Source organism: Myxine glutinosa, chromosome 1 (genome assembly GCF_964187855.1).
Source record: "Myxine glutinosa chromosome 1, kmMyxGlut1.1, whole genome shotgun sequence".
NCBI lineage: Eukaryota > Metazoa > Chordata > Myxini > Myxiniformes > Myxinidae > Myxine > Myxine glutinosa.
Genome location: NC_136261.1, coordinates 45443152 through 45470271, shown reverse-complemented (window position 1 = coordinate 45470271; position 27120 = coordinate 45443152). Strand labels below are relative to the sequence as shown.

General features: G+C 46.0%; 1 protein-coding gene across 1 annotated transcript in view; it reads left to right on the top strand.

The window, feature by feature from the left end:
* Window positions 1-24749, top strand: part of LOC137423441 (uncharacterized) — a 419740-nt gene extending 394991 nt beyond the window's left edge. Inside the window, exons 6-9 of the mRNA XM_068110625.2 lie at window positions 6612-6761; window positions 12531-12567; window positions 22143-22189; window positions 23455-24749. Coding sequence (XP_067966726.2) covers window positions 6612-6761; window positions 12531-12567; window positions 22143-22189; window positions 23455-23519 — 299 coding nt within the window. The 3' untranslated portion in view covers window positions 23520-24749. The remainder of the gene's footprint in view (window positions 1-6611; window positions 6762-12530; window positions 12568-22142; window positions 22190-23454) is intronic.
* The last annotated feature ends 2371 nt before the right edge of the window (window positions 24750-27120 follow it).

Sequence of the window (27120 nt, the reverse complement as noted above, 5' to 3'; positions counted from 1 at the left end):
GTCGACGCTGAGGAGGCTCTCTGAGAATGGTCAGAGAGATGTCCACTTTAACAAGCACATGATCAGAAGAGCCAATTGGAGCAGAAGAAGAGCAGCAGACATTTTCGGGGAAGTTAGTCATAACCAAGTCCAGAAGAGAAGATGCTCTGTTGACTGAAATCCGGGTCGGGAAATTGACAGATTGTGTCAGTCCCAGTGAGTCACAGAAGTCCTTTGCTAAAGAGCCATGGCTGGTGAGAGAGGTACCCACACCCAGCCAACTGGCATGGTGACAGTTGAAATCACCACATATGAGGAAGAGAGAGTTGGGATGGGTAGATAGAAGTTGGTCCATATTCTCAGACAGCGAGATGTAGATGGAGTCATCACTGTTTGGTGGACGGTACAACACACATATGAACAAAAGGTGGGAGCGAAGGGGAAGCCGTAGCCAAAGGTATTCCTGGGGGTGAGGTGGAGAGAGGGCAGTGCAGGGCGAGTGAGGAAGAGAGTTTTTTATAAAGATAGCAACCCCACCTCCAGGACGAGGCTCAGGTCTATCATACCAGAGGAGGGAGTAACCTGGGAGAGATACCAAGGAATCAGAGACATCATGAAGGAGGAAAGTTTCTGTTAAGCAGATCACGTCTGGTTTGTCAGAAGCAACCTGTATGGAGAGATCAGACAAGTTTGAGCGAAGGCCCCGGATGTTTGAGGTCCATACTGTTAAGGAAGAGGAAGGGGGAGCATCGGATACAGAACAAGGGGGGGGGGGAGCGGTAGGGTTAGATGTGGAAGAGGAGGAAGAGGTAGGGAGAGCTGTTGAAGGTGTGTCGGAGATTACAGAATAGCTTGGAGAAAGGGAAGAATTGGGCAGACAAAAGGTTTTATGGTGATTGGGAGAGGCGCAGTGAGGTGTTATTTGATGAGGGGGAAGAGCGAGGCAGAAGGTTGAGGGAGATGAAGGTGAAAGTTGGAAGGGGGAAGAAGCGGGGAGGACGCTTTGAGGAGGAGGGGTGAGAGGGGAGTCTAGGAGGGGAGGAGCGAGGGAGAGTCTCGGAGGGGAGGGTGTGGGGGGAGATTTGAAAGGAATGGGTGATTGGGAAGATTTGGAGGGGAGGGGCAAGGGGGAAGATTTGAAAGAGATGGGTGATGGGGATGTTTTGGAGGGGAGGGGCAAGGGGGTAGATTTAGAGGGGAGGGGTGATGGGAAATGGGATTTTCGGGTGATGGGATTTTGAAAAATGTACGATTAATGGGAAACGAACATTTATTGCAAAATGAGTTTCTTGAGACATTCGAGTCAAAAATACGTTTGAGGACGCTGGAGGGAGGATGGAGTGCTGGAGAGTTTACAGAATGAATGAAAGATGCACTATAAGAGATGGAATTTTTTTTTGGGATGAATAGATTTGGTGAGCAAGTCGAAAGCATCCTTTTATAGAAGAAGAAGAAAAAGGTGTTATTGTAGCGACCCATGGGTCCCCCAAAGCTCGAGACCAGCAACATAATCTCCTTGCCCAAGCCGGTGACGTAACCGGCGGACAAACCGCGGCGCCGAGGTTATAATTGTTTACACCTGTCGGTCACATGACCACCAAAGCGTGCCTTGCCTGAGAGACGTGGCTTTGGTTCTGACGTATGCTTTTTGTCTTGGATTATATGTATGCGAACCTGATAAACGGGCTTTCAGAGTTCCCGAGTTGATTATACAATAAACATCTTCTCGGATGAGTTTGTGTCTTGTCCGTCACTTCGTCCGTCTCAAGCAGGAGCGCTGCTCCTTCACTGGTGACCCCGAGTTTACGACACGCGATGGACACGGCAGTGTCCCTCAAGCTGCCCACTTTCTGGGAAGCACATGCCGCCGTCTGGTTCGCTCAGGCGGACTCCCAGTTCGCCCTGCGTGGCATTACGGAGGACACCACGAAATACCATTACGTGGTCGCCGCGCTCGGCTCCGTGACCGCCGCCCGCTGCCTGAGCCTCCTCCAGAGCCCGCCCGCTGACGGCAAGTACGACGCCATCAAGGCACTTCTTCTGGGCGCTTTCGCCCTCTCCCCGGCTGAACGCGCACGACGCCTGCTCGACCTTCCTGAGCTCGGCGATACGCGCCCTTCCGAACGTATGGACTACATGCTCGCCTTGCTCGGCGAGCACCCCTCGGATTTCCTTTTCCGAGAGCTTTTTCTCCGCCAGCTCCCGGCCCAGGTCCGGGTCGCCCTGGCAAGCATGACCATCGCGAACCCCCGCGACCTCGCCAGGGAGGCCGACAAGATCAATTCGGCAAGCCAGCTCGTCGGAGCGGCGAGCCAACTCGTTGGGGTGGCTGCCGGGAGCCCGCCCACCGCCCAGTCAGCGCCCGTGGCGCACTTTCCCGCACGACGCCCGCGACGCAGCTTCGTTCCCGGAGGCCGCCGGGCCGGCGCGACTGGCAGCGGCGACGCCGCGTCGCCCGGTCCCGACGCGTCGACCGGAGCCCCCGCCAGACCCGGCCTGGTGTTATTTCCATGCCAGGTTCGGGCGGCGGGCCTGATCATGTCAACCCCCGTGCACGTTCAGCAAGTCGGGAAACGGTCGGGCCGGCGCTCACTACCAGCCATGAGCGCCGGCCGTTCCGGAAACCTGCTATTCATCGCGGACCAAGCGTCGGGGCGGCGTTTTCTCTGCGACACCGGCGCTCAGCTGAGCGTCATTCCCGCTTCGGCGGAGGACAGGCGGGCCGCCATTTGCGGCCCCTCCTTAATCGCGGCCAACGGCTCCGCCATCCGCACCTTCGGCCCACGCACCGTAGCCGTCCGCTTCGGCAGCCAGCTCTTTCGCTGGGAGTTCCTGACGGCGGACGTCCCCATGGCTTTGCTCGGTGCCGATTTCCTTTGCGCCCATGGGCTGCTGGTCGACGTTAAATGTCGGCGTCTCGTCAACGCCGAAACTTTCAGCTCGCTGGCGTGCGCCTTGAGCCGTTCCGCGCCCACCGAGCTTTCCTGCATCCTCCCGTTGGCAGACGACTTTGCGCGTCTGCTCGCGGAGTTCCCGGCCCTCACGCGACCGACGTTTTTGGCCGTCGCGGTGCGTCACGGCATCGAGCATCATATTCCCACTACGGGCCCGCCGGTGTACGCCCGAGCTCGCCGTCTCGACCCAGCCAAACTCGCTGTCGCCAAGGCCGAGTTCGCCGCGCTGGAGCGCTTCGGCATCGTGCGGCGCTCCGACAACGCCTGGGCCTCGCCACTACACATCGTCCCAAAACCAGGGGGCGGCTGGCGCCCATGTGGCGACTACCGCCGCCTTAACGACACTACCACCCCCAACAGGTATCCGATCCCGCACATCCAAGACTTCTCCGCCCGTCTGGCAGGACGGGTCATGTTTTCAAAAATCGATCTCATACGGGGATATCACCAGGTACCTGTCAGGGCGGCCGACGTCCCTAAAACGGTTGTCATCACACCTTTCGGCCTCTTCGAATTCCTACGGATGCCCTTCAGCCTCAAAAATGTGGCACAGGCGTTCCAGCGCCTGATGGACGGCGTGCTGCGCGACCTGCCGTTCCTCTTCGTTTACCTGGACGACATCCTCGTCGCCAGCACGTCCCGGGCCGAGCACCTCCTCCACCTCCGAACACTGTTCGGGTGCCTCAGCGAGCACGGCCTCATCGTCAACCCGGCCAAATGCCACTTCGGCACGACGGCCGTTGATTTTTTGGGCCACCACATCACCAAGAACGGGGCCGTGCCACTACCGGCCAAAGTCGAGGCCATCGCCGCTTTCCCGCGCCCCCGCTCCGTCAAGGCGCTGCAGGAGTTCCTCGGGATGGTGAACTTTTATCACCGCTTCGTGCCCCGCGCTGCTCAACTCATGCGGCCCCTCTACGAAGCCCTCCGGGGCAAGCCGGCCAAGCACGACATCGTCTGGTCCGCAGCAATGGACGCGGCCTTCCAAAGCTCAAAGCGGGCCCTCGACGACGCAACACTGCTCCCTCACCCGGTGCTCAACGCTCCCATCGCCCTCACCACGGATGCCTCCGACTACGCGGTGGGCGCCGTACATGAGCAATGGGTGAACGGGGTTTGGCAGCCACTCGCTTTTTTCAGCCGGCAGCTCCGGCCGAACGAGCTCAAATATAGCACGTTTGACCGTGAGCTCCTCGGTCTACACCTGGCCATTCGCCATTTCCACCACCTCCTGGAGGGCCGACCCTTCACGGCGTTCGTCAACCACAAGCCGTTGGTTTACGCAATGGCCAAGGTCACGGAGCCGTGGTCGGCCCGCCAACAGCGCCACCTCTCCGCCGTGTCGGAGTTTACCACGGACATCCGGCACGTCGCCGGCAAAAACAACGCCGTGGCCGACTGTCTTTCTCGGGCCAGCGCGAGCGCGGTCCACCTCGGCGTGGACTTCGCGCTTATGGCGGCAGACCAAACCACCGAAACCACGGTGCAAGCCCTCCGGGCGGCGGACACGGGCCTCCGCCTGGCCGACATCCCCTTCGCGGACACTGTCCTGCTCTGCGAAGTCTCCCACGGCCAGCCTCGCCCCATCGTGCCCATTGCCTGGCAACGCCGCATCTTCGCCTCCCTCCATGGCCTTTCCCACCCAGGCCGGAAAGCTTCCCAGAAGCTGGTGTCAGCGCGATTCGTCTGGCACGGCCTTCGACGGGACGTCCGTGATTGGACCAGCACCTGCACAGCCTGCCAACAGGTCAAGGTCCACCGACACACCCAGGCCCCGCTGGCACCTTTCACCGTGCCCGAACGACGTTTCGACCACGTCAACGTGGATCTGGTGGGCCCGCTCCCCCCATCACGGGGGTTCACACACCTGCTCACTATGGTGGACAGGACCACCAGGTGGCCGGAGGCCGTTCCCCTCGTCTCCACCACCACCGCCGACGTGGCGCAGGCTTTCATCGCCACCTGGGTCGCCCGCTTCGGTGCACCGGCGGACATCCCGTCGGACCGCGGACCGCAGTTCACCTCCGAGCTGTGGGGCGCGGTCGCCCGCAACCTGGGCGTCAAGCTCCACCGTACTACGGCCTACCACCCCCAAGCCAACGGGTTGTGCGAGCGATTCCACCGCTCCATGAAGGCCGCGCTCATGGCCTGCCATCAAGACGGCGGTTGGGCCGACCGGCTGCCGTGGGTCCTTTTGGGCCTCCGCACGGCCCCCAAGGAGGACCTCCGGGCATCCACCGCCGAGCTTGTCTACGGCCAGGCGCTACGCGTCCCGGGCGAATTCATGCCCGACGCTACCAGTCCCTGGTCCGCAGCTCACCAGCGCTCGGACCTCCAGGAGGCCGCCCGACGGTTTGCCCCCGTGCCAACATCCCACCACGGTGACCCCCAGTCCTACGTCCCCCCAGCGCTTCGCACAGCGGAGTACGTTTTTGTGCGTCATGACGCACATCGGGGGCCACTCCGGCCGCCGTACGATGGGCCCTTCCGGGTCCTGCGACGGGACGACAAGTCGTTCGTCATCGACATCGGCGGCAGGTCGGACCGGATTGCGGTGGACCGCCTCAAGCCGGCACACGTGGACATCGACCAACCGCCACGGTTGGCCCTTCCGCCGCGGCGAGGCCGCCCCCCGTCCATGGTGCCCCCCACTCGACCGCCCACCACCACACCGGACCCCCCCCCCCCCCCACGACCCGCCAGGGGTCGCTTCGGCCGGGTCATCAGGACCCCCCTCAAATTGACCCTGCCGGTGCAAGTCGATATTGGGGGGACGTGTGTTGCGGCTACCGCTGGGTTTACACAATCGCCTTGCACCTACCAAGGACGCGGAGCGATCACCATGCCGGGCTCGTCCAGGATGCCCGGGCAGGCCCGCGCTCAACTTGCCAGGCCTCGGCCGGGACGCCCGGGCATGCCCGGGCACGCCCGGCCACGCCCGCTCTCGACTTGCCACCCGCGTCCGTGACGCCAGGGCATGCCCGCCCTCGACTTGCCAGGACGCCCGGCCACGCCCCCTCTCGCCTTTCCCGGGCAAACGCTCCGGGATAATGTGTGTATATATATATTGCTGCCCGATAAACGGGCTTTGGAGAGTACCTGAGTTGTTTTGTGACAATAATGAAACTTGGACGAATTCCAGCTTTTTGTCGCGTCCATTCTTCCGATTACGTGGGAGCACAGCTCCTTCAATACTATAACAAAATACTGTGTTAAATCATGATTGTATTGAGATATTATTAAACCAGCTCATTATCCTAATCTGTCCACTTCCGGATTCGGGCGAAGGTTCGTATTGAGTCAATTTCAAAATAATAATTTTATTGAGGAATTTATGAAACCTCCTTCCTACCTTACAATATCCGCTGGGACCCAAAACATTCCACATGGGGTTTGGTGAGGCTAGCCCCAAAAATAAGGGATGGGGAGGCTAGCCCCAATTTGGGGATGAATGGACACTCCTGTTTTATAATATAGAGACCGCTACATTTGTCAAAATTCCCCAACTATGCCAACACTGCTATGAGGGATTTTCATAGTTCTTTAACAATAATAAAATCGACCTGATTTATGAATATGGTGATTAAAACAATTAGATGAACAAAACTAGCATGTGGATTTGACTCTGGATGAACAACTAATGATGAAAATAATGATGAAAAGCCGTTTTTATTTCAGGGACAAACGGTTACGAAACACCAATTTACATTGGGGTGTCGATTTTGGTGCTGATGATTGCTGCAACAGTCTTGGTGGTGGTGAGAACGCAGAGAAAGAAGAGGCCACCGGAGCGATTCAACAGTGAGCCTGGAAATGGCACAATAGAAGGTGAAAAACTACAAAATGGTAAAATATGTGGTGAAATCTGAATTTATTTTACAGTAATAAATCTTGATTGTCATGAAATGAGTTTCTCTATTTTTTATTTGTTTGTTCAACATTACTTCTGGGACTGTGTTCAACGAAGAGATACTTTAGTCACTATTTTGCTTCAGCATTTTTTAGTATTTGGTGGAAGATCATGATGTCCTGAAAAATACTAATAAAGACAGGAATTGATGAGGAAAGTTAATCTTGAATCAGAGATTTTGTTGATTAAGAAGGATTTTACAATCAGATATAGAGCAGGATCACCTTGGCGACAGGGCCATATAGTCAGGTTCACTATGTTTTTTCATTCAAAATTTTTGGAGACTATCAAAATTATACATTTTTGGAATATTCAGAGCATGAGGAATCCAAAAATTAATGTTGGCATTTGCGTAGACACCTTTTGACCTCCTTTAGAGGAGCACATTGAACATGTGCGTGTACAGAGTAGGGTGTGGTGCCAAGCCACCGTGATGTGGCAACGTCTGTTCGACCCACTCAAACATGGCTATTATCAGAATGACCATGGCGAGATACTACCTACCACCACGAAGGTTCCACCTGCACCACAGGCCATTGTAGAGTTGGTCAGATGTCAGTCTAAAGCCCATTGCCCAATCCAGAGGTGTTCATGCAGGAGACACAACTTGGCTTGCACAGACCTTTGTTTGTGTGGAAGTGACTGTGAAAATGACACTCAGGACAGTGATGAAGATCTGTAAAAGCATATTCCTGAACGGTGTAGACCTAGTAGATCCTGTGTATAGGACTTATAGTTCAATCTGATACTAACAAGGCTGCTTTCTTGCTTTATAAACTTATACCTATAACTTCAAAGGACTTGCAATATCATGTATTATGTAATAGTTATATCACAAATATAAAGACAATGGTTTTCAATTACCTTTGTTTGTTGCTTTTCTATAATCCTGAGCACTATTTTGAGGCCTTTATTGGATTCCTTGACCCAGAAAACATAGGATTAGCATATTTAATTAAGTTTCTAGGTTGATTAGAAGCTGACATAGCGCAAAATATGTATTTTATGGCAGCCATTTTGAAAATCCAAAATGGCGGCCATGCAGGTGTCTGTGCAAATACCAACATTGATTATCGGATTCTCCATGCTCTGATGATTCCAAAAATGTACAGGTTTGCTAATCTCCCAAAATTTTGAACGAAATTATATTTGTTAACATAGTGAACCTGATTGATAACCGAAGGCAGATTTTTGAGCAGGACTCGAAAAAATTTCAGTCGGCCAATGAGATACTTTCAAAAGCTTGAAAAATCCAATTATACTCAAAATATATGTTGCTGAATAAATCTCCTTCGTTTGTTCAGACTAGGATAGACTTTATAGATCAGACTAGGTAACAAAAAGCAAAAAGGAAAATATATTCATTAAATGACAAATAAAAATGTTTTAACTGTTTTTTGTTTAAAAGTTATCAAGAGGAGTGGATCATTAAGAAAACCCGAGGCTATAAAATATATACATTCTCAAATCTGGTCAGCAACTATGATGATTGCAATTTTTGCAACACATTAATCACAATGCCCGCATTTGTTTGTAGTTTCTGCGTAATCTCTTTCAAAGGACAATGGGCTTAGATTGTTTAGCCTACACACCAACATAAAAGACAACAGGCTTACATAGAGGACAACATGCCTGCATAGAGGACAACAGGCTTTCATAGAGGACAACAAGCCGGCATAGAGGACAACAGGCCTGCATAAAGGACCACAGGCTTTCATAGACAACAGGCCTGCATATTGACAACAGGCCTGCATAGAGGACAACAGGCCTGCATAGAGGACAACAGGCCTGCATAGAGGACAACAGGCCTGCATAGAGGACAACAGGCCTGCATAGAGGACAACAGGCCGGCATAGAGGACAACAGGCCGACATAGAGGACAACAGGCCTACATAGAGGACAACAGGCCTACATAGAGGACAACAGGCCTACAAAAAGGACAACAGCCTTACATGGAGGACAACAGCCTTACATAGAGAACAACAGCCTTACATAGCGGACAACAGCCTTACATAGAGGACAACAGCCTTACATAGCAGACAACAGGCTTACACGGACTACAACAGGCTTACATGGAGGACAACAGCCTTACATAGAGGACAAGAGGCTTACATAGAGGACAACGGGCCTGCATAGAGGACAACAGGCCTGCATAGAGGACAACAGGCCTGCATAGAGGACAACAGGCCTGCATAGAGGACAACAGGCCTACAAAAAGGACAACAGCCTTACATGGAGGACAACAGCCTTACATGGAGGACAACAGCCTTACATAGCGGACAACAGCCTTACATAGAGGACAACAGCCTTACATAGCAGACAACAGCCTTACATGGAGGACAACAGGCTTACATAGACAACAGGCCTGCATATTGACAACAGGCCTGCATAGAGGACAACAGGCCTGCATAGAGGACAACAGGCCTGCATAGAGGACAACAGGCCTGCATAGAGGACAACAGGCCTGCATAGAGGACAACAGGCCGACATAGAGGACAACAGCCTTACATAGAGGACAACAGCCTTACATAGCAGACAACAGCCTTACATGGAGGACAACAGGCTTACATAGAGGACAACAGGCTTACATAGAGGACAACAGCCTTACATAGAGGACAACAGCCTTACATAGAGGACAACAGGCTTACATAGAGGACAACAGGCTTACATGGAGGAAAACAGGCTTACATGGAGGAAAACAGGCTTACATGGAGGAAAACAGGCTTACATGGAGGAAAACAGGCTTACATGGAGGACTCCCCAAATTTGTCAATTTTTCTGCAAAAATACTTCTGGAATAAGGATGCTTCACACTCTGGAAAGATGATTCACATTTGCCACAAATTACCACCAATTAATGTTTGCTCCTTCCGGATCACCTGATAAATGCCCAATGCTTCTGGTGAAAATTGCTGAAACAGCTCAGAAAGAACGCAGTCCCACAATGCCATGATGATGCACGTGAGTTGATCATCGGAAAACTCAAAATTCCTTTTTTCTCCATTGTCGACACGACATTCATCTAGAGATGCTGTGGAGTTCTCTTACAATACCGGTTCTCTTTTTTCTTACTATCTTACATCTCCAACACCATACAAGTTGAAGAAATGAGTGAAATAAGTCATGACAAGCAGAGCAAGTTGGTGAAATTTTTAACATGTCCAGGGTGTCCATAAAGTCATTTTGCAACTTTTAACTTTTATAACCTTTGATGCACATATAATAGAAACCAACTATAAATAACGCATGAAAGCATAGTTCATTAACTTTTTATTCAATACAGTGCAAAGTTTTAGGTTTCAACCTCACCGCCATCTTTGGTAATATATTGTTCAATCCGATTTTCTAACTTATTGAAAATATTCTCCAGTTGCTGCTGAGTAATTTCATGAATTGCATTTGTGATCGTAGCCCTAAGTTCATCCAAAGAATGTGGTTTTGATCAGTAAACAACAGTTTTACATAGCCCCATAAAATATAGTCCAATGGGGACAGGTCAGGCAAACGAGGTGGCTAAGCATTTGGTCGAAGTAATTGGTCCACATCTACCGATCCACTTGTTTAGGAAGAGATCATTCAAGACCCGTCTCACATTCGAAGCGTCGTGCCAGGGCGCCCAGTCTTTCAGGTAGAAGGTGATGTATGAAATATTTAATCATCGTAGTTCGGGAACCAAATGCGTTGTGGTGGTTGACTTCACCACTGATTTAGAAATTGTCAACTCTTTAAGAAATCCAGAAGAATTGGGGAATTAAAAAACAGCAATAACAACATCATTCTTAAGAACATTAACCTGAACAAAGTTTGATGAATTGTGCTTCCATATGGCATTTATAATTGGTTTCTATCATGTGTGCATCAAAAGTTATAAAAGTTCAAAGTTATACAAGGACTTTATGGACACCCTGTAATTTATTTATTTATTTATTTGGCTTCTCAAGTGAACCATACCAAAGGGTGTCAATAAAAAGAGAGATTAAAAGAAAACAGGCATGTGGAATTCAGCCAAAGAAGATTAGAAGAATGAGAGAAAAAAATGAACAGACTGAATAAGTGAGTAATGTTTTGTTAAAAAATTTTACTTCACACGTAAAGCACAATATAAATGGGAGAATAGAGAAAAATGAAATAAAAAGAGTAAAATAAAACACTGGATGGGAACACAAAGTGCAAAACACCTTTCCTCGAGTTGTAGAGGCATGCAGTCTAGGCCTAAGACAAAGGAAGACAAAAAGTTGACATTTCAGAACAAGGTATTTAAGAATGAGACACGAAGAATGGGATTTTTCAAAAAATTACCCATCACCAAATTTTTTAATGTAAAATTGATGTAAAATACTGTGTGCCAATTTCTCAATGCAGTCTCGAGACCCCTTTTTTACTTTAAAGGGGTGTTCATTATGTTTTACATCCTACAGTTAATTAATCAATTTTAATAATATACTAATAAAGTTCAGAGGTAAGTTTGTACTATATTTCTGAACATTGATATGACCCTGAACATTGAACATTGATATGACCCTGAACATTGAACATTGATATAACATTGATATGACCCTGAACATTGATATGACCCTGAACATTGAACATTGATAAGACCCTGAACATTGAACATTGATATAACATTGATATGACCCTGAACATTGAACATTGATATAACATTGATATGACCCTGAACATTGAACATTGATAAGACCCTGAACATTGAACATTGATAAGACCCTGAACATTGATATAACATTGATATGACCCTGAACATTGAACATTGATATAACATTGATATGACCCTGAACATTGAACATTGATATAACATTGATATGACCCTGAACATTGAACATTGATATGACCCTGAACATTGAACATTGATAAGACCCTGAACATTGAACATTGATATAACATTGATATGACCCTGAACATTGAACATTGATATAACATTGATATGACCCTGAACATTGAACATTGATATAACATTGATATGACCCTGAACATTGAACATTGAACATTGATATAACATTGATATGACCCTGAACATTGAACATTGATATAACATTGCTATGACCCTGAACATTGAACATTGATAAGACCCTGAACATTGAACATTGATATAACATTGATATGCACGTCTTAAATAACCCAAAGTGAAATTCATAGACTGTGAAGTGTTTCGTAGGTTTGACCAAAATTTTGGGTACCCAAGCCTACCCAGAGTTATGGCTTTTCTTGGACAATATTTTCCCCCCATATCCTGAATTTTTGAACCAGTTTCTCACAATGGTTTTCACAAAGGTTTGAATACTTCAACACCAGAATGACTTGAACCCATTGGAACGCAGCCAAATAGTACGATGAGAAAGTGTATCTGTGGTGGACAATTCTACAGTCAATATAAACATTCCCTTTTACTGCAACCTTCTCGAGTATTCTCTGTTGAAGGGTCGCTTGGCTAGTTTCCATGGACAACAACAACGACAAAACAACAACCAATGTCACTGATATTGAAATACCGTACAATGAATGTAGCAGATGAACCATATGTGTTCAATTGTGTTTTCCTTGTGTTCGGTACTCTCTATATTGAAATAATCTGCATCAGTGATACACTCTGGTACATGTAAACTACAGGTGTAAAGTTATTTCCTGACATGCCTGACACACTAATACTGTGATCTTTACCTCCTGTTTTCCAGGCAACCTCGAACCAGATACCGAACTTACGTATGCAAGGTAACCACTTCCCTCTCACTCATTATTTGTGATGTTTTGACCAAAGTTTGAGAACAATCCACTCGTGATGTGGATTGTTCTAAAAAAAAAACAACAACAGATGTTTGTGAATTATTGTATAAAAAGTGAAAAACAAATATTTAAAAGGATATTTACCCAAATGATCATATTTAGGACTGATGAGTCTGGTGTAGCATTGTTGCTTTAGATTTCCCGGACGTCTTCGGCATATTTGACAATCTTATCCAAAGAAAATGTCTTATGTTTTCATTCTACTTTGTATTGTCGATTCTTTCACATGAAAACTTTTCTCATGAGATCACATCTTCCATACTTGAACAGCATCCATTGCTTTTCCAATCTTTCTTCTTCTTTCCGCTTCTCATTCTGGAGATAACCCTGTAGTCTGGTCTGTTAGGGGAAAAATTGTGCAGATTTGTCTACAAGCATGACATTTGGCACACTTGTAGTTTTTGACATGCTGAATTCAAATCTGCCGGGAGCCAAAGCCAATTCTCAATGGGAGCGCCATATTTGACACTTCAAAATGGCCGCCACTCAAAAACTGACTTTTCCGTTACTAGCCAACCAAAAGTCGCATAATTACAATTAAAAGCACTTTTCTAGGGTTTTGGACCTCACTGATTCTAAATCGGATGTCTGTTTGACAGTAGCCTTGACAGGAAATTTAACTTTTTTTTTTTTTTTATGTTTGCCAATTTTTTTAAATTTTAATTTTTTAATTTTAATGTTATTTTATTTATTTTATTTCAGGTGCCTGTCGTTCTCCTGTGGGAATAGAAGAATAGAATAGAAGAATAGAGAATAGAAGTCCTAGCTGTACTGGTGGTGGATGGCAAGGATGGATGCCATCAACTGGGAGCTTTGCTGTGTCTGCCAAGAAGAAAAGGATGAACGGTTGCAGACGCCAACGGAAGAGGGCCTTGCTTCAATTGAGAAAGATCTGAATGGTTTTAAAGCCATTGGTGTCATGCCTTCTTGTTTGAAAGTGTCATGGGCTCAGCTTGATGAGGGCCAGGGCATTGCTAAGACGCTTCAGACACACAATGCCAAATATCACAAAGTTTGCAGAACCTACTGCAGTAACTCTCGCCTGAGAAGGTTCACTGAAAAAGAGGATTCTAGTGACCAAAACTCACCTAAGAAACTACGGTCCAGTTTTGCAGTGTCTTCTGCTCCTCAGAAGTCTCCTTGTTGCATAATATGTGAGGGACAGGACCAAAAGAATCTACGTAAAGTTGAAACATTTAATGTAGACACAAACTTAAAGACCTGGGCTCAGAGCACCAACAATTTCAATCTTCTGGGCAAACTGATTGCCCACGCAGCTGATGCCCACGCTGGTGACACTTACTATCATGTACAGTGTTACTTGCACCTGAGAGACTCAGCTCGTGCTGAGGATCGCAGATCATCTGCAGGTCCTCCTGCCCCTCACTTCAATTCAGTTGCCATTGCGCAAATTGTTGCTTTAGTCGAGGACTCTGACTCAGTCTTCAAACTGTCTGCTTTGCGACAGTTATATAGAACACTTGTGGAGCAACAGGGAATTCCCTGTTCTGATACCAGGGAACCACATGCCACACGGTTCAAGGAGTATCTTCTGAAGCTGCTTCCTGAGTCGACAGAGTTCTCCCAGGGCAAGGAAGTCTATATCTCTAGCAACCAGAACGTTGGAGATCTAATAGCTGAAGCCCATAAGTCCCAGATAGGTCAGGATGATGCTTTGTTGTTGATGTGAGCAGCAGTAATACTTCGGAAATGCTGTCTCCAGAGGCAAGAACCATTTACTGGTTCTTTTGCCTCTGATTCCCTGACATCTCCCATCCCTGGACAGCTGAGAAGCTTCCTCAACATCCTGCTCCAGGGCCCCTCAATCTTGCGTGAACAGAGCAATGAGGAGTTGCAGGCGCAGGTACAAGGCAGGGCAAGAGTTGCAAGCGCCATTGCCCAGCAGATTATTTATAATACCTGCAGTGGTTCACATCATGCCACAAAGTCCAGCAACATCCGTCACAACAAAGAACATGAGACCCCTTTCCCTTTGTACCAGGGCCTCAAGCTGCATGGTGAGGGTAGGCGGAAGAAAGAGATCAATAATGCCAATGCCTTTGGGGTTTCTGTGTCTTACAGTCGTGTCTTGGAGATCAGGTGATCCATGGCACGAGCACACGTCAAACAGTTTGTCCAGGATAGAGTTGTGCTGCCCACAAACATCCGTAGTGGGGTCTCCGTGACCTTTGATGTAGACAACTTGGATAGCAGCAACCAAGGTAACTTCTCCCATGATGAGTTCCATGGGACAGCAATCAGCGTGACAAACCACCTGTCTTGGGACAACCAAGGAGTACAGCGACCCTCTATCGAGCTGGATCCTACAGACACTACTGTACCACAACTTCCTGAATCCTACACAGTGGTTCAGCCAGCTGAATTCTCAAGCAATGATTTGCATGTACCATGTACTCCAGATCTCAATTCTCGGCCATCTCATAATCTGCTACATGGAGCCAAATTCAAGGATGAGTCCTGGATGGCACATGTGTCCACAGTGCTGAAACAGGACACATTGCCAGAAGGTGAAGTCATCACCTGGTCAGGCTACAACTCCCGACTCATGAGTGATGACTCTGCGAAGCCTAAGGCATTGATAGGGGTTCTACCTCTGTTCCCTGACAAAGCAGCCACACCTTCTATGATGAAACATGCAATGCATCTCACAATGCAAGGCACAGAGGCCCTCAACCCTGGTCAACCTCCTGTGCTTGGTGGTGACCAGCCTCTGTATGCCATCGCTAAGCAGCTGCAGTGGTCATTCCCTGACACAATGGGGGAAGATAAGCTGGTCCTGATGATGGGCGCTCTACACATAGAGGACAAAATGCACCAGATGATTGGTAAGTTGCTGCGGGACTCTGGGTTGAGCAACATTCTTACTCAGGCCCAGGTCCTCACATCTGGCCGTGCCCAGTCTGTGCTTCATGAGCATCATATAAAGCGCACTCGCTATGCTCACCAGGTCTCTGTCATGGGTCTGTATCTCGTCAGACAGAAGTCATACTCCAATTACTGCTCTGGTGTTGAGGGACCACCTGAGTCTCTAGAGATCTGGGCTCAAAGGTCCAGAACTCACAATCCCATGTTCATGAAATAAAATAAAAATAAAAAAATTTAAATAAAAAAATTAAAATTTAAAAAAATTGTCAAACATAAAAATAAAAAAAATGTAAAATTTCCTGTCAAGGCTACTGTCAAACAGACATAAGATTTAGAATCAGTGAGGTCCAAAACCCTAGAAAAGTGCTTTTAATTGTAATTATGTGACTTTTGGTTGGCTAGTAACGGAAAAGTCAGTTTTTGAGTGGCGGCCATTTTGAAGTGTCAAATATGGCGCTCCCATTGAGAATTGGCTTTGGCTCCCGGCAGATTTGAATTCAGCAGGTCACAAACTACAAGTGTGCCAAGTTTCATGCTTGTAGACAAATTTGCACAATCCCCCCTTAAAATCCCCCTAACAGACCAGGCTACTGGAGATTAGTGAATAATAATTTGAAGTGCGGTATTCTCGCATATGCCTGGTTACTAGTTGCTCCATTTACAAAGGTGTAGCAATTCACCTGCCATTGATCAGAGCTGGAATTCAGAGCTTTATCATATTAGCTGCTCTTTTCAAAAGTAGTCATGGCATCCCAAACTTCTATAGGTGAATGTTAGCAGTTGAACAGTCTTGCTCGATGAATGACGAAGCTCGGGGCGTGGTCTGCCGGTCACCATAGTTTCCACTCCCTCTCCCCACTCTGGGGGTGTGGCCTTGTTCCTTAGTCAGTTGGTGGGCCGGGGTTATTTGCCTGTCAGTTACGAACCTTTAGAGGCGGGGTTTAATTGTCCCATCGGGAATGTTCGGCACTATGTCGGTTGTTGTGGTCAATGGAGCTGATTGCATGGCTGGCCGAGTGAATGTAAAAACATAAGGGAAAATCACAGGAGGCAATTACATACTGGGAATTATCCTTAAGCCCTATTTAACTAACACAAAACCACCCTCCATATCACCACATAAACACTCTTAAGCTAACTATTTCCCTGCTTTCCCTACATCGACATGGGCTTCCTACTCGCACACGGCCCATGCTAATACTGCACAATCCTATCTGTAATAGGGTATGTCATCACCTACCCAAATGTCATCACCATGCACCAAAAAAACATTTCCTTCTCTGTTCTTATTCGTTGTTCTTATTCGTTTATTCGTTGTTCTTATCCGTTCGTTCGTTCTTCAACCACGTGTTTCTCCCCCATTTCCTCAGATAGTTTTCACTGTTAAACTTTAAAATGTTTAAACTTTCCCCTGAAGTACTGTATTCTGTCGTATAATATAACACCTTTTTCTTCTTCTTCTTTAAAAGGTTGCTTTCGACTTGCTCACCAAATCTATTCATCCCAAAAAAAAATTCCATCTCTTACTCACCTCATCTCTTACTCATCTCTTACTCACAGTGCCTCTTTCATACATTCCCTAAACTCACGTGCACTCCACCCCCGCTCCAGCGTCCTTAAACGTATTTTCAACTCAAAGGTCACAAGAAACTCATTTTGCAATAAATGTTCGTTTCCCATTAATCGTACACTTTCCAAAATGCAATCTCATCCCTTCCCTCCAAATCTTCCCCATCACCCCTCCCCTCCAAAACTTCTCTATCACCCCTCCCCTCCAAATCTTTCCCATCACCCATCCCTTTCAAATCTTCCCCCTTGCCCCTCCCCTCCAAATCCTCCCCATCACCCATCCCTTTCAAATCTCCCCCCTTGCCCCTTCCCTCCTAAACTCCCCCCACACCCTTCCCCTCCAAGACTCCTCCTCGCCCCTCCCCTCCTAGACTCACCCCTCCCCTCCAAATCTCCCATCCCTTTCAAATCCCTCCCCTTGTCCCTTCCCTCCTAAACTCCCCCCTAACCCCTCCCCTTCAAATCTCCCCACGCTCATTTCTTCTCCATTTCCCCCCTCTCACCCTTCCTCCTCAAAGCATCCTCCCCACTTGTTCCCCCTTCCAACTCTCACCTCCATCTCCCCCAACCTTCTGCCTCGCTCTTCCCCCTCCTCAAATAACACCTCATTGTGCCTCACCCAATCACCATCAAACCTTTTGTCCGCCCCATCCTTCCCTTTCTCCGAGCTATTCTGAAATCTCTGACACACTTTCAACAGGTCTCCCTACCTCTTCCTCCTTTTCCACATCTTAACCTACCCCTCCTCCCCCCTGTTCTGAATCCGATGCTCTCCCTTCCTCTTCATTAACGGTATGGACCTCAAACATCCAGGGCCTTCGTTCAAACTTAACTGATCTCTCCATACAGGTTGCTTCTGACAAACCAGACGTCATCTGCTTAACAGAAACTTTCCTCCTTCATGATGTCTCTGATTCCTTAGTATCTCTCCCGGGTTACTCCCTCCTCCGGTATGATAGACCTGAGCCTCGTCCTGGAGGTGGGGTTGCTATCTTTATCAAAAACTCTCTTTCTCACTCGCCCTGCACAGCCCTCTCTCCACCTCACCCCCAGGAATACCTCTGGCTACGGCTTCCCCTTCGCTCCCACCTCTTGTTCATATGTGTGTTGTACCGTCCACCAAACAGTGATGACTCCATCTACATCTCGCTGTCTGATAATATGGACCAACTTCTATATACCCATCCCAACTCTCTTTTCCTCATATGTGGTGATTTCAATTGTCACCATGCCAGTTGGCTGGGTGTGGGTACCACTCTCACCAGCCATGGCTCCTCAGCAAAGGACTTCTGCGACTCACTGGGACTGACACAATCTGTCAATTTCCCAACCCGGATCTCAGTCAACGGAGCATCTTCTCTTCTGGACTTGGTTATGACTAACTTCCCTGAAAATGTCTGCTGCTCTTCTTCTGCTCCAATTGGCTCATCTGATCACGTGCTTGTTAAAGTGGACATCTCTCTGACCATTCTCAGGGAGCCTCCTCAGCGGCGACGAGTCTGGCATTTCACTCAGGCCAACTGGCACGGTCTTCAAGCAGCCATCAATCATCTGGACTGGTCTCCCATCTCTACCACCTCTGACATCAACTCATCCTGGGAATTCTTCCAAAGTAAATTGCTCTCTCGCATGCACAGATTTATCCCATCTCGTCTTCAGTTGTCATACCCTTCCTCCCATCCATGGTACACAGAATCTTGTGGTGAGGCTGTTGCCCAGAAACAACTTGCCTTTGTCTCCTGAAAAGCAAATCCAATGGAAGGAAATCTAATTTCCTTTCACAAAGCCCAAAACAAGTGTGTCCACCCTCAGGAGAGCCAGGAAACAATATCTCTCCATTTTCAAGACCGAACTCTCTTATCTGTCTTCCTCTTCCAAATCCTGGTGGCGTCTCGTCAAATCTGTTTCTGGTGTTTGTTCCCCCTCCATCCCCTCCCTTACCTCAAACGGCTACACAGCTGACTCCACATGTAAAAAAGCTGAATGCCTCAACTCTGTGTTTGCCTCTAAATCTTGTGTCCCAAACCCATCCCTCTCTGTACCCACCGTACCCAGTCATACCCAGCTGCTCCTGGACTCTGTGTCATTTTCTCCTGACAAGGTGGAAAAGTTTCTGTCAACCCTCGACTCTGATTCTGCAACTGGACCTGACGGCATCAGCCCACGGGTCCTAAAATCCTGTTCTTCTGCTCTTTTACTCCCTCTCTCTATTCTCTTCACCCTCTCTTTTGCTCAAGGTCATCTGCCATCTGCTTGGACATCAGCCAACATCACCGCTTTACACAAAAAAGGTGCAAAAACAGATCCTAGCAACTACAGACCAATCAGCCTTCTCCCAATTTTCAGCAAAGTCATGGAATCCATCATTGCTTCGGATATGAAATCTTTCCTCTTCTCCAATGGCTTGATCTCTGATCATCAATTTGGTTTCAGACCAGGTCACTCTACTCTGGACATGCTGCTTCTGCTGTCTCAACAATGGATGGAGGTCCTCAATGCCAAACAGGAAATTAGACCTGTCTCCCTCGACATATCACATGCCTTCGATACGGTCTGGCACCCCGCTCTGCTCACCAAACCCTCCTCCTTTGGTATCCATGGAAATCTCCACGCATGGCTGACGCACTTCCTCTCTAGTCGTAGTCAACGTGTGGCCCTGAATGGGTTTCTCTCATCTCCTCTTCCTATTCAGGCTGTACTTCCCCAAGGCAATGTTCTGGGCCTTGTGCTTTTTCTGGTCTTCATCAATGGATCTCTCCGACTCTCTTGAAAATCCTGTCTATCTCTTTGCTGATGACTCCACTCTCTGCCGCTCCATTCCTCATCCATCAGATTGGCAGTCTGCAGCCTCCTCACTCTCTGCAGACCAGGACAAAATCACAGACTGGGCAAACAAGTGGAACATGTCTTTCAATCCTGACAAATCTCACACTCTTACGATGTCTCTCCGAAAAGACCGACTGGACAACCCTCCCATCCACTTTCTGAATAATCCTCTCCAAGAAGTTCTGTCACTCATGCTTTTGGGTCTCACTATCTGCCATGATCTTTCCTGGGAAAACCACATTTCAAATCTGGCCTCCAAACCCAGTCGCCGACTGGGCATCCTCCGTCGTGCGAAGTCCTTCCTTGGCACACCTGAGCTCCTCACCACATACAAGGCTTTCATCCGCAGCTCAATGGAATACTGCTCTCCCCTCTGGGCTGGTGCTCCTGCCTCACACCTAGCTCGTCTTCACGCTGTTGAAACCAAAGCGTTCAGAATCATTGGAATCTCCCGCAATGAAGCTAACTCCGAGGGCCTTTCACTTACTCACCGCAGGCAGGTTGGTGGTCTTTCTGTCTTCTACCGACTCCTCTCCGGCCTTGCTCCTCCAGCTCTCTCTGGGCACTGTCCCCCAAATATTCCTACAGGTCGCACAAGATCTGCCTGCAACCCTCTTATGGTTAAACTTCCAAAATCAAGACTCTCTGCTCACCTTCACTCCTTCATTCCTCTTTTCTGCCACCTCTGGAACAAACTCCCTCACTCTCTTCAATCCCACTCCTCCCTCCAGGTCTTTAAAACAGCTGTTCACCACCATCTCTTATCTTCCCCCATCCAAAACCTTGATCTTTTCAACCCCCGCTAATTTCACCCCAAATCCACTTTTTTGAAATACCAACTTCTTTCCTGGAAGTCCTTGGTGTCCTTGTGTTTATACTTATCCCACCTCCGCCCCCCCCCCCCTTCCCACGCCGCCTCCCCCCAAGCCCTCTCCCTCCCTAACATTCCCGATGTCCCTGCTCTCAAATGCTGTGTGATTATGTGCTTTCCCTTCCCTCTATATCTTGTCTCCCGCTCCCCTTTTTATATACTTTGTTTGTTTGTCTGTTTGATTTGTTTGTGTGATAAATGTTGGCTCTTTCACGAGCCTCGATTATGTATTCAAAATAATCTATCTATAATGCCAGTAATCTCTGTGTGTCTGTCTGTGACCGCTGTTTCTCGACAACCACGGGTCCGATATACTTGAAACTTGCCAGGTATATTGCTGGGGACCCGAGGATGTGCCTTTTCAAGGTTTCATATTAATCGGACAAGTAGTTAGCGAGCTATGTCCAAAAAACGATTCAACCAATCAGAGAGCAGCGAGCTATCACGTGTGCCGAACGTGGCGAACAGACTCTGCCTCGGACGGCACATTTTAGAGCGTATTCATGTATTTCACGTTGGCAAACTATGTTGGCGTTAAACGATGTTTTAAAACTAATTAAAACTAATTTGCGATTCTTTCGCTTTCCTGCGCGTTTGTGCACGCTATGGCGATTTCTTTACCAAACTCCGCAAGCCGTTCGCTTTGGACCAAACCATTTCATGTAAATAGAGGGGGGGGATTGTCACCGTACTCGCAAGCCGTTCGCTTTGGACCAAACCATTTCATGTAAATAGAGGGGGGGGGGGATTGTCACCGTACTCGCAAGCCGTTCGCTTTGGACCAAACCATTTCATGTAAATAGAGGGGGGGGATTGTCACCGTACTCGCAAGCCGTTCGCTTTGGCTTTGCGAATGGACCAAACCATTTCATGTAAATAGAGGGGGGGGATATAATTTTAGATATATATATAGTACGGGCATGCCCTAGTTTTTAAAAAACCCACAAACATAATAGTACATTATACTAGCTTGAGTACATTATTTATTTGTACATTATTTGAGTACCAGCTTGCTGGGATGAATGATCCCGGTGTGTACCCAGATTTAGAATAGGTACACCGTATCCCTGCGCATCGTAAGAGGCGACTAAGGGTTGGCGTCAGGAAGGGCATCCGGCCATAAAAACATTGCCTCAAAACAGGGAACCATGAGGTCATGGGGCCCGCAAGGCTAACCCCCGCTCTAGCGGGGAAAAATGGCCTCAAAACGATCATTCATTCATTCATACTAGCATGGTATAGTATACATTTAAAGAGGTTGTGCACAACACAAATATAATTTTTTGTGTAAATTTAATTGTTCACTTCCCCTTCCCCTTCACAAAATCTACTTCCTTCCTGTGCTCTGCAGTGTGTATATTCCACCAAGAAATGGAGCACCAGTGGAGAATAAAAAAGGTGAGACAGATTCATAACTATTCATCATTACTTGATAACATTAATTACAGTTCCCTCAATTTTGAAATGGTTTTTTTTTTTTAGCTCACCTGGAACGTAGTTGCAGGGAGCTTAGGCGATGGCGCATCGTCCGTCTGTCAGTCCGTAAACACTTACAACTTCTTATCCGAAACCGCTGATGGGATTGTGGCCAAACGTGGCAAAAATGATATTTGTTGTGTTGCAACTCAAGTTTGTTCACAGCATGAAAAAAATCGGGGTTTAAGGGGGTCTACCAGGGGTCAAAGTAGGTCCAGGTTTGACCCCCCAAAATAGGTATTTGCTTTCTTCTCAGAAACTACACATACAATTCTGATGAAACTTGACCCCAATCTTCCGTTTATCACCTGTGATGTACCAACGTTTGTTCCCGGCATTTAAAAAATCGGGGTCTGGGGTAGTATGTTTTACATCCTCCCCCCCCCCCCTCCCCTTCCCACGCCTCCTGCCCCCAAGCCCTCTCCCTCCCACACTTCTCCCTGCTCTCAAATGTTGTGGTTGTGTGCTTCCCCTTCTCTCCCCTTCTCTCCCCATCTTGTCTTCCGCTCCCTCTTTTTGTATATTTTGTTTGTCTGGTTGATTTGTTTGTGAAATAAATGTTAGCTCTTTCACGAGCCTCGATTCAGTATACAAAAAAAAAAAGAAAAAAAAAGTAGTGTATTGGGGTCCCCCCAAATATGTATTGTTTTGTTTGTTTGTTTAAAGTCTTATGATTACGTTAGTATTATTGTACATGCTGCCCTGTCTTCTAGCAACCATTGAAATTGGTTTAAAATACTGTGAATCTGTTTAAAATACCTTTAGTCGGTGTAGTATAGTGCTTTATTCTACCAGGTGAGCGTCCAGGAGTATTGACCATATTTTAATTCTGCTGTAGCCAATATTTAGCTGGCTATCCTGTCCAACATCTGTTGTGCAATCATTTGAGAAGTTACGTGAAACTTTTCAAGCGTAATACTGTTTTGCTAATTTTTCTTTCATTCAAAATTTTTTGTGTTTTCTTGAAAGATTTTATTTATCTATGAGTTTAACCAGCCTTGCCAATTGATCTTGGACAACCTTGTAGGACATTCACACGAGTCCTCTCTGAGTTTCTATGTCAAGCTTCAATGTGAACCCATGTACTCAAGTTTTGACTCATCTCATTATTATCTTTCTTCTTTTGTTGGCTGAACCCATAATGATTACACTTCTAAAGGTTATTGTGTCAATTGTTTTTTTTCCAGAAGGTGGAATGGATGGCATCTACTCAGTAGTTACGTATGAACCTAAGAGCGAGACAAACCTTTAGTCTGGAGTGAATAAACTTGATCATCAAAGTTTCAAACAATGACATTTCCTCATTTGAATTACTGGGGTTTGCTTGTTGCACTTTGGATCCTCGTTGATCGTAGCACTCTCCTCGAGCCCCTGAAGACCAAATGAATCGGTTGAGTCCTTAAGATAACAGGAACTTGGTGCTACGAGCATATTTTACATTCCATTGTTTATGAATTTAAATATTGGATTTACCTGGTAATCAAAATGTCCTAACTGTCCCATCCGCACACTGCTGTATAATTTGTGTTTAAGGAGTCCCCTTTGGAGAATAATTAAAAGACTACAAACAGATAAGTTGATTTCAGGGTAAAATCTGGACAAAGCACAAACTTTTGCTTGAGCAGTTGCGTGATTTGTGTTCTTCATATTTGAAATATTGAATACAGACAATCATGGCTGTTTGTTGAAGTCTAAAATGAAGGTTGTAATTCCAGATCTTTGACACAAAACACCATAAGACCTTCCTCCATGTTACAGGTATAAATACACATTTTGCAGTAATCTCCTCATAGTTCTTGCATCAGATTGAAACTTGTGCAGAATTATAATCACAAAGAACAGGTCGAACACCTGCACCAACTTTCTCTGGGCAGATATTTTCCTTCGTGGTTAGGAAAAAAACACAACTTCTTGACTCCCACTTATACAGATCAAGGAGCGCACGTGGTGTGACACCTGCATCAAATATCAGGCATTTAAAAATTAAAATTAAGGGTTGTTTTAATGATAATTTCATTATTAATCACTGAGCATATTGTCAAGAAGGAAAATTGCCATACACTTGAGGATGTGCACCTCCTGTATAATTTGTAATAAATAATGTAATATAGAGAATCTCTCATTCGACGTCAGCTGAGCAATTTCTTGAAAAGATCTTCTGTTGCAATTTATTTATTTAACCATCATGTTATGAGGTATAATCGACGTGTAAACAAATTAGAAGCATTAATACTGTTCTGCAAGCTTTTATGTAACTTTGCACGTTTTCCGTCGTGATTTGTGTTCTTCATGCATCAGGTTTATTGATGTCGATTGATAGGAAGAAATCGGTGTTATTGAAGTAGGAAGAATAAATTGTGAAGTTGAATATTCGTTTTGCATTCTGCGCTAAACACTGGACCGTCTGCACCAGTTCTGCAACTGTTCCAATAATACTGTATGTATGAGAGTTTTAAAAGAATAAAGAAGACTGAAAACACAAGAGCATTGCTTTTTATTTATTTTATTTTTTTACAAAATCTTTACGAGTGGAAGAGCTAGGAGACAAATAGCAGAGCAAGTTCATCGTACTCAATTATAATGATTTATACAGTTGGAGGGGTTGGCAGGATGGCCCAGATGTATGGTACACACACTCACCTCTAAGCTTTCCAGCCTGGGTTCAAATCCCAACCGAGCTCATTTAAACTGTCATCCCAGTGTTTCATCGGAAGGGCGATTCATCAATGTATGGGCTGTCCCAATTGTATGTGCAGATGACGTCCTATCAAATTGATAAATCTGTTGTCAGTTTCTTCTCTACTTCATGATAATTTTCTCCTACACTAACCTCCAACGAAGCTAGCGTACGACTTGATAAGAGGACATTTCCAACTACAGGTTTGACGGTCAATAACAAAAACAAGAAGACGTCATGCAGAGCACGATACTTGCAAAATACCCCCCATTTTTCCATTGATACAGCAAATTGTCCATTTCATGAAGATTAAAATTTACAATCTTGATCAAAGCTCGGGTCAACAGGATGAAAAGTGACGATTTTTCAGATGAAAAATGATGATTTTTGAAGGTTGACCTTGAGTTGACTTTTGACCTTTTGACCTCAAAAATAGTTAGTTTCCATATTTAGTGACTCAATGTGGAAATGCTGTTCAATTTTCAAGCCAATCGGATGAAAATTGAGGATATTAAAAATTTGGCCTATGTTGACCTTTTGGCCTATGTTGACCTCAAAAATAGATGGTGGTTGAATTCAGTGACCATATATATAAATCCTCTTAGAAGTTCAAGTCAATCAAATGAAAATTGGTGATTTTAGAAATTTGGCCTATGTTGACCTTTTGTCCTGTGTTTACCAAAAATATAATAAGTGGTTGAATTCAGTGACCAGATATGCAAGTCCTCTTCAAATTTCAAGTCAATCAGATGAAAATTGAGGATTTTAGAAATGTGGCCCATGTTGACCTTTTGACCAATGTTGACATCAATTCATTATACTTGGTAGTTGAACTCAGTGACGAGATATGCAAGTCCTCTTCAAATTTCAAGTCAATTGGATGAAAATTGAGGATTTTAGAAATTTGGCCTATGTTGACCTTTTGGCCTATGTTGACCTTTTGGCCTACGTTCACCTAAAATATAATTTGTGGTTGAATTCAGTGACCAGATATACAAGTCCTCTTCAAATTTCAAGTCAATTGGATGAAAATTGAGGATTTTAGAAATTTGGCCTATGTTGACCTTTTGGCCTATGTTGACCTCAATAATACTTGGTGGTTGAATTCTGTGACCAGATATCCAAGTCCTCTTCAAATTTCAAGTCAATTGGATGAAAATTGAGGATTTTAGAAATTTGGCCGATGTTGACCTAAAAAATAGTTGGTGGTTGAATTCAGTGACCATATATGTAAATCCTCTTAGAATTTCAAGTCAATCAAATGAAAATTGGTGATTTTAGAAATTCGGCCTATGTTGACCTTTTGGCCTATGTTTATCTAAAATATAATTTGTGGTTGAATTCAGTGACCAGATATGCAAGTCCTCTTCAAATTTCAAGTCAATTGGATGAAAATTGAGGATTTTAGAAATGTGGCCTATGTTGACCTTTTGGCCTATGTTGACCTCAAATATAATTGGTGGTTTAATTCAGTGACCACATATGCAAGTCCTCTTCAAATTCCAAGTCAATCGGATGAAAATTGAGGATTTTAGAAATTTGGCCAATGTTGACCTTTTGGCCTATTTTGACCTTTTTGCTGATGTTGACCTTTTTGCCGATGTTGACCTCAAAAATACTTGGTGGTTGAATTCAGTGACCAGATATGCAAGTCCTCTTGAAATTTCAAGTCAATTGGATGAAAATTGAGGATTTTAGAAATTTGGCCTATGTTGACGTTTTGGCCTACGTTGACCTCAAGAATACTTGGTGGTTGAATTCAGTGACCAGATATGCAAGTTCTCTTCAAATTTCAAGTCAATCGGATGAAAATTTAGGATTTTAGAATTTTGGCCTATGTTGACCTTTTGGCCCATGTTTACCTTTTGGCCAATGTTGACCTCAAAAATACTTGCTGGTTGAATTCATTGACCAGATATGCAAGTCCTCTTCAAATTTAAAGCCAATTGGATGATAATTGAGGATTTTAGAAATTTGGCCAATGTTGACCTTTTCACCTTTAGACCTCAAAAATAATTGGTGCTTGAATTGAGTAACCAGATATGCAAATCCTGTTCAAATTTAAAGTCAATGGAATGAAAATTGAGGATTTTAGAAATTTCACCCACGTTGTTGACCATTGGCCTATGTTGACCTATTGGCCTATGTTGACCTATTGGCCTATGTTAAACTCACA